Here is a 17,241-nt window from a genome sequence, read left to right as displayed (position 1 = left end):
CCCCGCCCTCCCCTCCCCGCCCCCCTGGCCCGGGCGATGCGCGCGCGCGCGGCTGGCGGCGCCTCCTCAGAGCGGCCGGGGCGGGATCGGCGCTGACGGCGCTGACGGGGCGGACGGGCCAGCACCGCCGGAGCGGCCGCGGGTCCCGAGCGGGCGGCTCCTCTTCCTCCCTCCTTCTCCTCCTCCCTTCTCCCTCCTCCTCCCTCCCGCATCCTCCTCGCCCGCCTCCGCCCCCCCCCCCCCCCCCCCCCCGCCCCCCCCCCCCCCCACGCAGGCACCGCGGTTCCCGGCACGGACAACATGGCGGCGGTGTCGGGGGCCGGGGCTGCGGGCGGCTCCGCCAGCGCCGGCGGCCCGGAGATGGTGCGGGGACAAGTGTTCGACGTGGGGCCGCGCTACACCAACCTCTCCTACATCGGCGAGGGGGCCTACGGCATGGTGTGGTGAGTGCGGCCGCCGGGGCAGCGCCCTTGCCCCGGACAACTCCCTCCCTCCCTCCCTCCTCCTTCCCGCCGCCCTGCCCGGCCCCGGGCCCTGCCCGCCCTTGCCCTCAGGGAGGGGGAGCAGCTCGGCCTCGCTTTCCTCGGCCCTGCCTCTCCCTCCGTGTTCCCGAGGTTGTCCCTCCGGCATCACCCTTCCTTCCCCTCCCTCCCTGCACACCCCCCCCGCTCCATCCCTTCCTCGGTGGGTGCAGCCCAGCGGCTCCTTTGGTTTCACTCGCGCGTTTATTTTCTTTAATATTTTTTTCCTCCGGAGCGGGCCGCTCTCGTTGTTTCCTCCCGTCTCCGTAGTGCGATTGCGGGCGTTCAGGAAGGGAGGGGAGGCGGTGCGATCCCGCGGCTCTCCCCGTGCCCTGCCAGGGCTCACCTGGCTGCAGCAGCCACAGGTCGCAGGGGGGGTAGAAAAAGTGAATGTGAGCAGTACGAGTGCCTGCCCCTGCCTGGCTTTGCTCAGGACGTGCTGTCTGTGCTGCAGAGCCGGCCAGATTAGTGCCTGCATTAACGTGTGTGCAGGTGAAAGTTCTCCGCAGCCGTCCTAGCTCTAAGATTATTTTATGTTATGAAGGCTTAATACTAAGTCTCGCTAAAAACGATCGTGTGTGTTTGCTTTGGGTAACATCAGTCTTAAAGAGCGAGGTGAACGAACTGCAAAAATCGTGAACTACTGAAGACGTGAACTAACCGGATTAAGAGCGTGAGGTGGATTTTTTTAGCGATCTAAATGAGTTGCGGTGATGCTATGTGATGGTGTATCTAGTGACTGGGTTAGAAACCTGGCACGCTCAGTGACCTTACTGAGGATTTCATATTCTTTTATTAATAAAAGAGGTTTAAAAAACCTCTTACTCCTGAAATAACTTATGGGATGCAGGTGAAAAACTCTCTCTTTTTTAATTGTTTTGTCAACTTTCTTCCAACAATGGCTGTTTCTTCAGCGTGGTTTTTGACCAGAAGTACTAAATGAGGTTTACAGGCTATGACTTCATGAAAGCTTTATCAGCATTAATTTCTCTCTTTGATCTCTTGTAAACTAGTGCATTTCTCGGCAAGGGCTCCTCACAGCCTTCAGCTGTACGTTACAGATTTTTATAGCTGAAGGTTTTTGCACATAGTCATTGAATTGTGCAGGCCTGTTAAGATGAAGTCATCGTGTGTTTCAGGGTGGGAGCTTTCATCTAGGCCTGAGCTTAGCTGGGAGATAAGCCTCTCTCACAGAGTGTTGTTTTGTGGCCTTCACTTTTTTTTGCTGTGGGAAGAACCTTCTAAATGTAAATCAGAAATCCCATTTACAGTGTATAAATATCCTTGTTACTGTTTTAATGTTAGAAATCACTGCAATATATCCAGTCCAAAACTTGTTGATGTAGCTTCTGGTATTTTATTATGGTTATTTTATCATCTGAGCCTGGGCAAGGAAATGGGTGCAGATAGTCTTGGTTCTGGCTGCACTGGTTTGCACTCGCAGTCTGATTTGAGAAGGTACTTGGAAATAGTGCTTCCAAGGTGAAGTGCTTCCAAGGAGCCCTCCAGTGGGGTGTTAAATTGTGTTTCACAGACAGTGTGAAAAGCTAGAATATTTCACCACAGATCAGGGATTGCAAGATGCAGCATGATGGCAGTTGATGCCCTTTTTTGGCATCACTGTGCCAGTGAGCAGATACAGGGCAAACAGGTCCACTTCTGCTCCTCCAAATGGTGTGTTGTAAAGTGTACACTGAAACTGTTTCCCCTCCAAATGCAAAAGGTTATCTTTTATTTAAAAACTTGTTCTAATACTTTGTATCTGCTGTGAATGCTGTACAAAATTACTAACAAAAAATCCAAATCTCCAGTTCAGTTGAAATATGCACTTGGCTTTGGTGTGTTCTAAAATTATTAATGTAAAATGCTAGATTATGTATTTTGTGCTCTTAATTATTGCTCCTCTGCCTTGGGTGTGAAATGACAGGGAACAAAGTCTCAGTTTATACCATGTACTTGATAAGGAAAGTGTTTGATGCACTTGCTGTAGTTAAATGCCATAGCAACTGTACTTTATTGTAGTGACTCCGATTAAATGCAATTCCTTATCCATCACAGACGTCCAGGTTACGCAGTTTAGTGCTGTGTGTCTCGTGTTTTGCTCTGGTTGCTAATGCAGTGAGGATCTGCAGAAGCCTCTCCCTCAGGGGTGGGGTAGAGGGCAAGCTGTGAGTGTGCAGATGGAGATGTTTCCTGCAACTGCAAAATCCATTTAAATTTGAACACTTTAAAAAGGAAAGCAAAGCAGGGCCTGATGGTTTTGTTTTAGACCCACAGCTGATGTGGACATCGTTGGAGATGATGGTTATTTACAAGTGCATTGTGCCATAAGGCTTGTTATATGGAAACCAAGTATTTTTAACTCCTAAAATCCTTCACTCTTTTTCTTGTTTTTATCCTAATTCTTATGTCTCTGGATTATTGGATTAAGGACTTGAAAAAATAAAATGCTTTTGATTATATTAATAAAAGGGCAAATGAAGTAATCTTAGCATAGTGCTGTTACAGTCAGTCTTCCATTTTGATTTTGCAGCAAAGAGAGTAATGTTTGAGAAAGATTGATCAGAACATAAAATAACGGCACTGGAAATAGAGGAAGGTGTTGACTGAATAGACTGTATGCGACTGTTCTCTCATCTGGATTTGAAAACCCTTAAAGGCTTTTAACTATTTTCCCTAGTGCAGCAAATTTTTTACATAATCAGATTTTGAGTAAAAATAAACTCAGCAGAGTAGTATATTTACTGCTGTGTTGTGGTTGTGCTTTCTCAGCTTCGTAAGCAGAAAAGGCACCTTATCAGGCAACCCCCCATCTTAATGTCCTCCAGTTAAACTCTGCCGAAAACATCCATCCTGTGACACAGGATTGCTCTTACTCAGAAATTTTGTTGCTGAGTGTGAAGTGGGTAGGAAGTGGATCCCTGTCAGTGTCCCTTTCTAAGCTATTTTTGTTTCAACAATTTTGCATGTGAAATTAAGGGATGAGCAGAGAGCAAAGTTTGAGCCAAGATCCTCAGCATTTCCTATGACTGCAGGACATTCTTTGAGCAATTATTTAGTCATACAGTCACGTTTGTTACTTTGAATTAATTTATTCAAATACATGTCAATGTTGTGTTTATTGTTTTCTTCCCTCCACTTTCACTTAAGAGTCGTTAGTTGTTTTGAGGGGTTTTGGTGTAAAGTTCTTTATGTGACTTTCCCTTTCTTTCAGTGATGGGGGTTATCAACCTCAGACTCAGTGGGATCCACTTCTAGACCAAGGCTGAAAGTTTCAGAAATACCTTTCAAACACAACAAACTGTGGAAGGTTTTTGAGATTGCTTCCTCCTCCCCTAATGTGGGATTGGTTTTTTTAATTATTATGTTTTAAAGCAACATGTTATCAGGCCACACTTTAAACATGCTGAAACAGCAAAAAAACCATGATAGAGCTGAGCTCTAAATTTCCAGTGTGACTTGTTCTTCATCCAGTTGGTCAGTGGTAATTCGGCAAGGATGATAATTTGACAGTATGAAACAAGGAATTGTTTTGGAAAGAAATGGGGAATGGGAATATGATGAGGATGTTCTGGTGTATATTGTAGGTTTTGGGAGCCTTTTTTGTCATCAGGCTTATGTGAACGTGAAGCAGTTGAATGCAGATAAATGTAGATGGAAGAAAACAATCTTGAAGCTCAAATCTTGCATTTCTTGGTCTAAATTTGACTGTGTTGTTACAAGGAGATCTTTGGGTTATTGATGTACAGTGCAAGAGTGATATTGGAAGTTAAGGCAGTCAACAGCTAAATGTTAAAGTAATACTGAAAAGAATATTTAAAGCATTTGGCAGTAGGTTTTTCAAAGTTCTGCTTCTCTCTACTGTCTCATGGAAGAGTCCTACTTTTAGAGCATGGAAATCTGAGAAGTATATTCGTAAAGAAACTAAAACCGGAAGGAAATCAGGAATAGAGTGATCTGCAAGGCATGGATATTTATATTAAACTATGAAAAGTGGAATGGGATTGATGGTTGTGTAATACTTTCTTTCGAGTTACATAAAAAGGTAGGGTTTGCGTACTCTGTGAGGGTCAGACTGGTGGTCTGGGGTGGACTGGTCAGTGGCAATGACCAGAAACAGCCTGTAATGTTTTTTCTGCTAACTATCACCTTGATCCAGAGAGAGAGAGAATCCTTTAATGGTAGAGTAAGTGAAGAAATTCATGTCCCTGTCTGTGTGTGCTTTTAGGGAGCATGGGTACCTGGTAATTAGCATGCTCTGTCTGTGTGATAAGGAGAACAGGGAGCTGATACAAGTTAGCCAACCCTCCTGGGTGCGATGATCAGAGGAGGGAATTAGGGAGTGTAATTGGTGGCTAGTTACCAGCTTCTTCCCTCCGGGGAGAACCCCAGGGTGAGCACTTCGTTTCAGTTACTCTAACTTCTAGCCCTCACCTAACCTGACCTGGGAACCCAGAGGATCCATTAGAGCTGCTTTTCCTGCTCTCCCCAGTGAGGGACAGATGGTCCATGGGCAAGCTGTGCAGGAGGGATGGGCAGCAGCCACTGGCTCTGTGTCAGAGCTCTCTTTAAGGTTTCTGGAAGATGAGAGGGAGCAACTTTCCTGTCAGCCCCCAGCAATGGGGTACTGGCTTCATGGCTGAAGAGTGCAGCTGACAGACACTTGCATTTTATAAATACACATTTTCTTAACACAGTATGAATCTAGCCCATGGAAACAGGCCGAGATAACTTGTGGGTCTTCTTTTAAGCATGCTTTATTAAGGAAATAAGGCTTATATATTCACAGCATCTGATGAGATTTCATCAGTCCATCCATATATATGGTTCTTGTACTTGTTGCCTGCCTTCCATCAAATTGGACAGATGGTACAAGTCTTAAAGATGGAAAGTTTTTCTACAAGTTTCATAAAAATAGGTATTTTATCTATGTGCTACTCCACTGAGGAATAAAGTGCATTGGGGGTCACAGATGATAAATCAGGCTTCCCCAAAGAGATGTGACGTGCCCCGCTTCCACAGATGGATTTATTAGTACTCTCGAGACCAGAAATGTGTAATTGTAGGACACCAGGCTCTATTAGTTCAGAGGCTCCTTGTTCAGGGGTGGGGATCTACAGCCCACAGAAGAGTTGGTGCTTTACCAACTGAGTAGGTGAGGAACTCAGCTTGTGTTAAAAATTAGTACTTCACTAGCATAGTAATTTTTTTAATGCTGCTTCTGTTAATGCTTTGTCATGTCTTTCAGCTGTGATCTAGAAATTAAAATAATTGATGGATTTGATATTTAATAAAAATATTTTATGACATCTTGCTGTGGAATATTTCACAGCACGATGTAAGTTGAAAGGGATGTCTTGAGGTCATGTAGTCCAACCTCCCACTCAAAGCAGGGCTGATGTCAAAATTAGAGCAAGTTGCTCAATGTGTCCACTCAGTATTTCCAAAATCTCCAGGGATGGAGGTTCCACAACATCTATGGGCAACTTCTGGTTGTAGTGTTAAACCAGTTGCCCAGTGAAACTCTTGCCCTTAAAAACATGGGAGTTTCCCTTGCAGCGACTTGCAACCGTCGCCTCTGGGTCGCTTTTCTCTGGGATCCCCCTTTATTAAACTTAAAAGAGCAGTTGGATTTTTACAGCACCACCCTTTTTCCCCTCCTAGCCTATTCAAACTCGGTTTCCTAAATTTTTTTTTAATGTCATGTCCTTCAGCTCCCTGTGCATCCTAATGGTTTTCTGCTGGATTTGGTCCAGTACTGGGAGAGAGGAAAATTGGATGCAGTATTCCAGATGTGCCCTCCCAGCAGTAATCACTTCCCTTGACCTGCTGGCCACTCATGTAACACAGCCCAGTCCATGGTCAGCCCTCCTTGCTAGGAGCCAACGCTGATAATGGATGAAGTTGGATGTTGTTCTGGTAATTTGGAGAGTACTTTCACTTAAAGTGGTGTATTTTAGGAACTTTTCAAATAATGTCTGAACAAGACCCCAAACCCCGCAACATGTTATTAAGCAATTTCGATTGTATTTGATTTTGATTTCTGGATCGCTCAAATGAAACATGTGGAGCTATAAGCATTATTTTTTAATATAACTTTTATTTTACTGTGTTCAGCAGTGTAGTTTGTTTCAGGTGATTTATCTGTATAAAATCTACATTCTGTTAGTTGCTAGGACAGTTATTAAAGGTGATGGTTAACTTGTGGATGAATCCTCTTTTCAGAAGGGAGTGTATTTTCCTTTGCTCTAGTACAACTTTTGTGAGTATAAAGAAGTTATTCTCAAACTCATCTTTTTGCAAGGTACATGAAAAGCCAAATACACTTTATTTCGTTGTCAGCTTTGACCAGGTAGGTTAATAAGATCCAAGTGGTAATAAATGTCACTAATTCAGGTGAGGCTATTTGATGAGCTATTGGTAGATACTTTGTCGAGGTTTCTTGTACTCCATGGGTGTGCAGTGGTGGTTGGTTTCTGTTTCAGAAGCATTCCTGTCTCCACCCGTTTCCGCTGAGAAGAGCCAGCACAGGGGCAGCCTCAAGTCCCCTCAGCCCTCTCTGTATCCTGGTCTCCCAGGAGGCTCCTGGTGCCCTGGCTCCCTGCACACTGCCAAGAGATTGTGCTGTGCCTCCCCAGTCCAGTTGCCTCTCAGGGATGGATTAAGTACTGATTTGTACCTAATAGAACAATTAGATTTGGGCAGAATCTTCATGACAATCAGTTTTAGCAGAGCTGTGCACATGTTTTTACTATCCATCTTGTTTAGCAGTACCTAAAATTACAACCTCCTAAGTTCTGTTAAGGGAAAATCTCTTCGAAGTTCTCCTTTTGTATTTCAAAAGAATTTTCATAAAATACTGAAATACTCTGTGGTGATTAGAATGCAAATGAGAGTATTTGTTACATGGTGGAAAGTAATTCGTTTGTGTTGTGGGTATGTTTTAAGTACCAGCAGCTCACAATTAGGCTTCCAGTTTACAATGTGCAATTACTTCATTTTGCAGTTTCTTTTAAAATTAGCAGCTGCTACTGCAGTACCTCACTTCTTGCTTGTTTGGACGGAAGGCACCCAGTATTGCTGATGTGTCCTGAGTAAAAGTGCAGGTCATTTGAGCACCGCAAATCAAAGTCGCCAAAATGCCTCAGTCCGGAATTTGCCCAGTTTTACTGGGATTTGGATGTTGCAAAAGTATCCCAAATGACATTCAGGCTGACTTTTATATTGGATTTCTTTCTAAGTGTTTCATAATTGTGAAATAGCTTTCTTTTAGCTACAGTAGCCAACATATCTTAACGCTAACACCCCATCTGAATGAAACACCAAACTGTTAGTATGCTGAGGGTTTACTGCTGGCTGTTGTTTTTAAAAAGATGGAAAAAACATTCGGAAAATGCCTTATAAGCTGATACTGAAGGGAAGGAACTTCTGATGTGGTGAGATGCACACTTGGTGCTGGGGGTTTGGCTGTTTTGGTTTGGTTTGCAAGTGCAGTACTGAACTAGCCATGGCAGGGTGAACAGTAGTAATGACCTTGCTTTCGTCGGTGTTTTGGGAGAGTTTTCATTTTGCACTGATGTTTCTATGGGTTTAGGAAAATTTCTGCTTCTAAGGATGCATGGATGATTTTGTTCTACTTTCTGTTGGAATGAAATACCATGAACTATCTCTTCTGAAGATTTATATAGTGTGGAATCAATTAAGTAAGCTAATTACTAAAAAACAGAGTAATTGTCTGGATCTCATGTTTTTTCCTTTTTCTAAAGCTGATTTTAGGAGGAGTATTTGGAATATAAGTCAGATTAGAATGTTACTAGACAAAAGACTAAACCACACTGGGGGATTCGTTAATACCATCACCACTCAGCTCTCTGATAGTGCTCTCCCTTCTCTCTAGGAAAGGGGAAATGTTTCCTGCACACATTTATGGTGCCTGTTTTGCTGCTGGGAAGGGTGGTGGTTGTTTTCCAGGCTCTGGAGTAACAGTGGTGACATAACTGACCTGCCATCACTGTCTTGAGAAGCCATAAGCACAGGAGGAGGAACCTGGCACTTGACTGCCCTGTGTGGAGGCTGAGCTTTTGGGGCCCAGACACCTGAGCTGTGGTTTCCATGTCTGACTTGTGTTGATCTCGGGCTGTGCTGCTGCTGGAGGGGCAACCTTTCCGTCTGTCATTCCTTCTCCACTCTTGTGCTGGTCCCTACACAGCTAGAGAGTTTGCTGTGTTGGAAAACTGGTTTAGCTGAACAAGTTACTTCATAAAAAATAAAATTTAAGGGTGGTAACTTGAAGTGATGGATACAAAGCCCTGTGGGTGCTGGTGCTGACACAGTAAGGGAAAGACTTCTTTGCTGTTCCTGCTTTGACTCTGAGCTGCTTCAGTTCTCTGAGCTGGCACACAGGAAGGCACTGCTCCAACCAAAGAAGTGAGAAAGGGCAGGGATGTGAGGCACAAAAATGAGAGTGAACCACAACCACTCCTTTTAATTCACTGAGCCCTCAAGGTTGTCTTGGATGTTGTCGAGCTCTTACCATTTTAGCCTGAAATTCATTCCCATAGGAATTACCTTTATATAGAGAGAAGAAAGATAGTGATATTTAATATCATAATATTTTATCAAAAGCAATGGGTGCCTTTGGAATGAGGAGTTTATTTCACAGATAGCCAAAGAGCCTTTAAACATAGCAGTGCAGTTTGTTAAATTTGGCACAGATGCTATCAAAGGAAATATTGGCAGCAGAGAACCAGTAAACCCTGAAAATGGGGAGGGTAAGTGGGAAGGGAAGAAGTAGATAAAATAAGATGTAAGAGTTTTCTATTTTTTGATGACCAACTTGAATTGAAGTGGCATAAAAGCGAGTGGGCATATATAGTGGTTTGAAGTCACAGTGCTTCGCAGCTAAAGGTATGGAAATTAAAATACACATTAGAACAGATTGAGAGAAGTGATCTTTTTTTTTTTTTAAACAACTAAGATTAATCAAAACACTATGAAGTTAAATAACATCTTTAGCCAATACAGAATCTTGGGTGAAATAGCCGATATTTTTCTAATGCTGGTGTTAAGGTGTAGTTCTAAAATTGCTCCTCTTCATAGTTCTGCTTTGTAGGTGACACAAATCATTTTGTCTGCCACACCCAGGATTATGAATTGACTGAGCTTCTGGCAAAAGTAATTTATTTAACAGACTCCATTTTGCATGACTAACTATTTGTTTTTGAAATACCAAGAGTGAGCTAAGGAGTTAAACTATTAAGTAATTATTATGTGCATGGTAAATAGCTTAAAATTGTATTCTTTACAAGGATCCATCAGATTCTACTTTTCAGATTCTGAAAAATAATATTGTGCCTTTATAACCTATTGGAATCATAGTCATAGAAGGGACCTTAAAGGTCAACTAAGTCCACTCTCGTGCCATGGGCAGGGACACTTTCCACTATCCCAGGCTGCACCAAGTCCCATCCAACCTGGCCTTGGACGCTTCCAGGGATGGGGCAGCCACAGCTTCTCTGGGCAACCTGTGCCAGTGTTTTACCAGTCTCAGAAATATTTGAGCAGATACATGGAAGCAAATCTCCTATAGGGGGTTTTCAGAAGTGCCTTAACACTGTGGCATGAAGTTATCTTTTAATAATCAGTGTGGAGTATCTGTAACATACCAATAGATGATTCAAGAATGTTGAATTACAGCTTATTTGACTTTTGCCCTCAGAGTAGGATGAAAAAGTACATGGTACTCCTGTTAAAGTTGTTATAATCTTTTCAGTTCTTGAAAAGCAATTAGTGCCTCAAGGCTGAGAATTTTTTGTTTGTTTGTTGCTTTTTGAAGAATCTCCTAGGTAGCTCTCAATTTTAATGGATTATTGTCTTTCCTACATGGTAGGAATTAGTCTCTAAAATTAAATCTTTAATGGAGAAAAATAGAAGTGTATAAAGATCTTTGCTTCCTGAATTCACAGCTGAAAAGCCTGGGAGATGCTTTGTTATTTAACTAAGAAATCAAAAGGAAAACTGAGCGAGACATGGGTTGTCTGTTCATAAACTGAGATCTGTTGAAACAAGGCAAATATATCCTAATAGGAATAGGCATTTACTCCTTTGAAAACCAGGTGCTGCTTCCGTAAGCTGGAGCTAATAAAAAAAGTCTAATGAATAACATACTTATTTATCTTCAAAATATCATAAATAAATGAAGCAAAGTAGCAAATATTTATAGTAAACATAGATGTTTACAGTTGGTTACAAAAAATAAATTCAGCAGTATAAAAATGACACATTACTCAATGTCCTCAAATTGGAAACTGTCTTTGACTACTTTTCACCTTTTTCCAGTCTTTCCTCTTTGTTAAAAGAATCATAAACTGTATGTTGGAGCTGTTCTCTGTATTTTGATCATCTAGAATAAGAAACTAATTATTCTGAAGAATCTGGAAGAGTTAATATCTGATTATAAAAAACAAGCCCCAAGCAAACAAAAAACTCCAGTCGCCCCTGTAGATCTGCACTCCTACCACCACCTCCCCCACCCCCAAAAATTGTAAGGAACAGTCTGTTATGGTACTGCTGGTTATTACTATGTCATAATACTGTGTTATTTACAGCAGTCTTAGAAATAAGTCTAAGCTATTTGCATTGTAACTTGATAAATGTCAGCATGTTGTGGAAATGTCCATGATTGAGCTAAATGTAGACTGAATAAAAAGATTGAAGATCTCCATAGATCAGCTTGCTTGCTGGGAATTATTTTTGCCTTTCCTATTCTGAGTGTAAGCAGAATTATTGAATATTTCAAAAAGATTCTTATCCCTGGATATGCCCTTGGAATCCTGTTTCCACAGCAACACAAAGCTACTGATAAAAAAATCCGTTTTTAACTTCAAATCAGTCTTTTATTTAGAGTTGTAATTAGGATGTTTGCCTGTAGCATTGTGTATTTTATGTGTATTTCTGCATATGCTGAGAGCAGCCTGTAAAAGAGCCATGAGGTGAGTAATCCTGGAAGTGTTGGAAGAGTCTCCCGTGGTGGGGTGAGCCTGCAGGCAGCGTGGCACGGGAGTGCTCTGGGGCTGGGGGTGCCACGGAGGTTGTTTTGCAGTGGCTGTGTGAAGAACCAGCCCTGTGTGGGATGCAGGGATCGCCAGGAGCTGGCTCCTTTCCCCCCGGCAGCTGCAGCGTGCTCTCACTTGTTCCACTTCTGCTCCGAGAGAAACACGCCGGGAATAGGAATGGATGGAAGGACGTGCAGCAGCCGCTGCGGGTGGAAGGAGCTGAGCTTTGGCACTCGCCCAGATGTGCCTCTCCTTCCCGGGGAGGAGTTAACGAGAGAGGGGCACACGGCACTGGCGGAGCAGTCCCTGCTGTGTGCTGGGCTGCTTCGAGCTCAGGGGCCTTTCTGGGCATGCTTTTGGAAGCAGCCCTGCCCTGGACTTCTCATCAAAAAGGAAGTTAGTACTGGAGCAGTACAAGGCTAAAAACTGGCTTTAAAAGTTGTGTGGTGCAACTTCTTGGGTTATAAATGCTCATTTGTTTATTTTGTGCATCTGTGCGTGATGTTTTACTTAGTCAAAACTTTGTTATACATTTACAAGATACTTAAAATTAGGAACGATAAACTGTACTGTGAGGGCTTGTATTGATTTTCTCACAGTGTTGCAGAAGTATCTAAATAATGGAACTCTTGCAGGTTGTCACGGGATAGTAACCACAGCTTGAAATAGGAATAATGTTGTGGCTACTTGAGTTGAGTAGTTGCAAAATCTATATTTAAATTTATCAAATTACAGATAAATAGCACTCACAGCTGAATGGTTGCTTCAGTTTGTGAAGCTGCACATGGCTGGGGTGGAAATAAATCCTCTTGAGTATTTAGAGTGTTGGTGACTAGATTCATCATAATGTGAATAACACAGACAAAGGGACAATTATGTGGGCAGTGATCGGTATGCACTTATCAATTAGAAACTAGAAGCTATAAACTAGCACTCTAAAAGTTGTTAGTATGTGAATTGTTATTCCCACTTTACAGATTTTTATCTTCTCTGCAAAGAAGTCAAGATAAAGTAAGGTTCCTGCCTTTAGAAGGTGTCCCAATTAACTGATTCAGTGCAAATATAAGCAGTTGTGAGGTTTAGTAGAAGCTGACAGCCCAGACAAGTAGGTTACGCTGTGCACACTGGGACAGCACTCCCAGAATGCAAATAATCTAAACTTAGGGTGTGCTGGGAGGTGCATGGGATGGGCACGTGGAGCTGTCTCTGGTCAGACTGCAGGGGGAGCACGGGTGATTATTAGTCATAAAATTAGATCTTTAATTCCAGCTGTGGCTGAGTGAGATGTACCCTAATAATAAGTGATAAGCTGGTACATGGACTGCAGGGGGGTGACACAGAGAGGTCTTGGATTCTCACTTTTATACTGGTTTCATTTGCAAACACTACTGGTGCACACTATGAGCAGCAATCTTCTTCAGCTGAGTTCTGGAGGGGAGTGTGCAAATCTGGTGTTGGTGGCAGGTTGGAGGGAGACTGTGAGAAACAGGGAAAGCTTTGGGAAACAGCTCAGTGTGGCCTACAGATGACCCAATTTTGGTAGTTTATGGTGCTTCCTGGGTAGTGAAATAGTTATTGCTACATGGCTTTATAGGCCAAATAGGACTCTTCAGTTCCACTGAAGTTCAGTCTGACACGTAGCTTTCACAGTTTTCTGTAGCACGTGTCAAATTGAAAAAGCACTTCTGTAAAGGGTCACAGAATTTACTTAAAATCATATTTGCTTTGAAGGCTGTGGACTGTGAAATTCTATTAACTAGATAATACAGATTCTCAGTGTACCTGTATTATGCATGACATTTAAGGACACATGCATGAGCAAGTGTACCTGACTGCTTGTATGATTAGCTTCTTGCTCATAGGAATTGAGGTAATCCTTCATATGTTTAATCAAGTTACAGAAAGGCTCATCTTCCAAAAGCATGACAATAGAAATAAATCCGGTGTCCCTTTTAATGTTTCAACAAGGCAGTATTTCAGTTTTGCTCCCCTTAGCTAGGCAGCACATGCTTAGCGGTGTTAGTGTGGGGAGATCTCCTGATACAAACAGAAAAAAGTATGGAAAAGGTACCCTGGAGAGGAAATTCATTGCATCTCTACTGCAAATACTCAGCTTTTTTTCCACACTGAATTGTGTTTTATGGTTGAACTATCTGAAAGCAAAATTACCCATCCTTTTCTAAATAACAGCATAAACCATTTGCCAAGAAAATCCTTCAGGAACTATAAGTGAAACAGCTACAAGAGAGGAAATCTTGGCATATTTAATTGATGAATTCAAGTTCTTTTAATCTGTACAAGGAAAGATGCATATTTTTCGTCAGTAGTCAACCTTTGCTTGAGAAGCAGTAACTGAGAGATTTATCAACTATTGTAAGAGATTAGGAGCTTTTATTTATGCATCATCAATTGGTAAATACTGGCATTTTGCCTTTTTTCTGCTCTGCATAGCTGCTACTGTCCAGTCCTTTGAGAGGAAGTAAGGTTCTGCATTGTGGAAGAAAAAATTGCTCAAGTCAATACAAAGGAGGACGCAGGAGGTTTGTGCATAATGATAAAATGGTTCATAGAGTTCTCTTATTTCTTTCCCCAGTCCAGGTTGTTCATGCTTCAGAGTTATTTCTGGTTTTGTTTTCTGCTTGTGCCCTGCCTTACTGGCACGTTGTAAACCCTGCAGGTGATGAGCTCAGAAATCGCTGCAGCCAAAGCGCTCTTGAAGGCGATGGCAAGTTCCACTTATGGCACTTGGTTATTATCTATTTTGGGACTTAGGAATGGCTAATGTGTTATCTATATGTGCATATACATATGCAACAGCAGCAGTTGTAATGAATACTTGCTCAGCATGTGGCATTTCAAAGCACCGGTGGAGCATCCGAGTTCAGGGTTTCTAGAGACAAATAAATGGTGCAGTCTGTGGGTACAGGACAGAGTTTAGGGATCCAGGCAGGTCAAAGGGATTCTGTGGAGAAACCATGCAAAAAGGATGTTACATGTGCAATAGCTGTGTGAAGCTCTTCCTGACAACACAAATTATATGTCAGTTTTAATAATGAAAGTGAGAAATGTGGAACACTCTGGTATCTAGTGGTGACAGTAGTGTCTCAAAAACACCTTGTTGCACCATATCTCTGTTACTAGTAGAAGAGCCTTGATGTGGTCAGGCACTTGAATTCCTTTTAGGTCTCCTTTTCTAATTGGATTTTTGTATTTTATTCTGCTTTGCCTGGTCACTGGTTACCTGGTCATCTCAGCAGAGTAAGGCCAATTAAGAGAGTTTCAAAGAATGTTTTGGGACTAGATTATAGAAAATTGGTGGGATGTAAAGCCTCTCTGGCTAGTATGTTTATTTTTTTTATATGAAATGGTTGAGGTTAACTGAAAGGTATGGAATTTGATTGTTTTTTAATTTCCAAACAATGCAGGAGTGACCAAAAGGAAATTTGAAAGAAACAAGAATCATATACACACATTTAAATTCTAATTAATTGAATTACCATATACTTTTAATGCAAGTAGAAGGTATGATAATGAGGTGCGTTGTCATTGATATAAACAGAACCATAGAAAACATCCTAAAACTTGTAAGGATTCATAACATTTTTAGGAAATAATAGCCTGCGCCCAGATTTTAGAGATTTGTGTGTATTTTACTGAGCCTGAGACTCAGGCTGTGATATTCTTCGTGCATGCATAGGCATGTTGAACAGAGATCCTGAGCCTGCTTTATTGGGATAGCTGGGAATGCTGTTTGAGCTCCTGGAATGACAGTCCTGTGAATGTAGCAACCAGTGTGTTCCTTAACGTGGGTCCCAATCCCTGTGATCCCTCCTTGCCCTGCTGCTGCCTCCCCTCTGGGTGTGCACTTGGATACATCCTTCTCCTCTCCAGCTCTTTGGAACTGAACTTGGAAAGGTGTTTTCACAAATACTCCACCCCTTTTGTTCCTCCATGTGTGTTACAGAGGTGCCAACAGTGTACATCAATGGAGGGGTAAGAGGTTGTGACAAGGGTATTACTTGCAGGAGTTAGACAGGAGGTGGAATTCTGCTGCTTGAAAGCTGCTTTCTGAAGGCTTTTCTGTGCCCCACATGAATGGGTTAACTCAAGATGAACTTTTTCTCTCAAACTTTTGACGGTTACAGCATATAGAAAAAACCTCACGCTTGTTTGTTCTACAGGCTGATAAGAAAACCAAATACTTCTTCCTCTGTCCAGGATCCCAAGAATCAGCAGACTCCAAGTCAGTTGGGAAAGCCAGTGGCTGTTGAGACCCATATTTTTACCTGTTCTCGGAACTCAAAGACATGTGTCGCTGTCACCTCTCTTCATTTGATAAAAATAAATGTAAACCAAGTGCATCACCCCTACATTCAATTGAATTCACATTCTTTCTTTCTGAAGTGAATTAATTTAGTATTCGGTATAATTGATGTTATTGATTCTCCTCTAGTTCTGCTTATGATAACGTCCACAAAGTTCGAGTTGCTATAAAGAAAATCAGTCCTTTTGAGCATCAGACGTACTGCCAGAGAACTCTGAGGGAGATCAAGATCCTACTGCGCTTCAGACACGAGAATATTATTGGAATAAATGACATTATCAGAGCTCCAACTATTGAACAAATGAAAGATGTGTATCCTTTCCAAGTGTTAAGTTATTCTGCATTGTTAGTGATGGTTGCCTTCTTCTCTGTTTTGATTGTTTCTTCCTCTTCATCCTCTTCCTTACTATATTTTAATAAAAGGTGGCTTCTATTGTTGTAAATCAAAAGGGAAATTAATAGTATTTGCTCAGTTTATAGATAAATAGATAAATTTGATGCGTAGATGAACACTAGTTTTGTTCTTTCTTGTCCAGGAAAAGAGAAAAATGTTAATTTCTCTCTTCCAAGGCAAAGAACTCTACATTGTAGAAAAGATTTAGCTTAGTCACTTAATCCTAAAATTATATTTGCTCTTAATAGAGCTACTGTTAAAACAGATTGATTTGAGGAGAAAACAAAATGGCAGGACTCTGGTATAATTCTCTAAAATTTTCTTAAAGGATAAAATTGATACCTCTTAGGGGGAAAGAATTAAACTAAAGTAAAACATAACCCCCAGTCTTGCAGTGCTTTGTGCATTTGTGAAAGGTCTGAAACTGCACCTGGGCAGGTAATTGCCTGATTCCCACCTGCAGATCTGTCCTTTCCTGGGAAGCTGTGACTTCCTGTGTGTGTCTGTCAGGTGAGGCAGTGTTAGCTGGGAGGCTGTACCTGGGATGCAAGGCCTGGCTTAGTCAGGCTGAATTTCCCCCCGTCCACGGGTTGGATTTGTGGGTCATCATAGTTCTGCCCAATACAAGCCCCAGGTGTGTGTGGGCAGAAATTGGATTGAGTCCAAGTCAAATGTTTGCACTTCACACTATCAATATAGTATCTGAGTTCAGCCTCATGTGGGGTCCTGCCGTTGCATTTCTGTGGCCCTTTTGACTAATGTAAGTGCACGGTGCCTGGAAAAAGGTGTCCTGACTGAGTGGTCTGGTTATAAATACCCAGAGGAGAGGATGGGAATACCCAACTGGAATGGCAGTAGTGGTGTGTTTTCACAAAATCCTGGTTCAGTGAAAAGTGATCAGGGAACTACACCCCGAGGGTTTTGCAGCCAGATTGAATTATGGGGGAA

The 17,241-nt window shown here is 42.2% G+C and overlaps 1 protein-coding gene across 2 annotated transcripts in view; it reads left to right on the top strand.

The window, feature by feature from the left end:
- Positions 1-81: 81 nt before the first annotated feature.
- The window catches only part of MAPK1 (mitogen-activated protein kinase 1), a 34,910-nt gene continuing 17,750 nt past the window's right edge, over positions 82-17,241 (top strand). The window contains exons 1-2 of one of the 2 annotated variants that reach the window (XM_027689287.1): positions 82-443; positions 16,029-16,211. In XM_027689287.1, the coding sequence (XP_027545088.1) occupies positions 301-443; positions 16,029-16,211 (326 nt within the window). In that variant the 5' untranslated portion in view covers positions 82-300. The remainder of the gene's footprint in view (positions 444-16,028; positions 16,212-17,241) is intronic. The other variant, XM_027689286.1, reaches the window with a different exon arrangement.

Source organism: Neopelma chrysocephalum, unplaced genomic scaffold (genome assembly GCF_003984885.1).
Source record: "Neopelma chrysocephalum unplaced genomic scaffold, ASM398488v2 Primary Assembly neopelma1_77, whole genome shotgun sequence".
Classification (NCBI taxonomy): domain Eukaryota; kingdom Metazoa; phylum Chordata; class Aves; order Passeriformes; family Pipridae; genus Neopelma; species Neopelma chrysocephalum.
The sequence above is the reverse complement of the archived record's forward strand: the minus strand, read 5'-3'. Positions and strand labels throughout refer to the sequence as shown.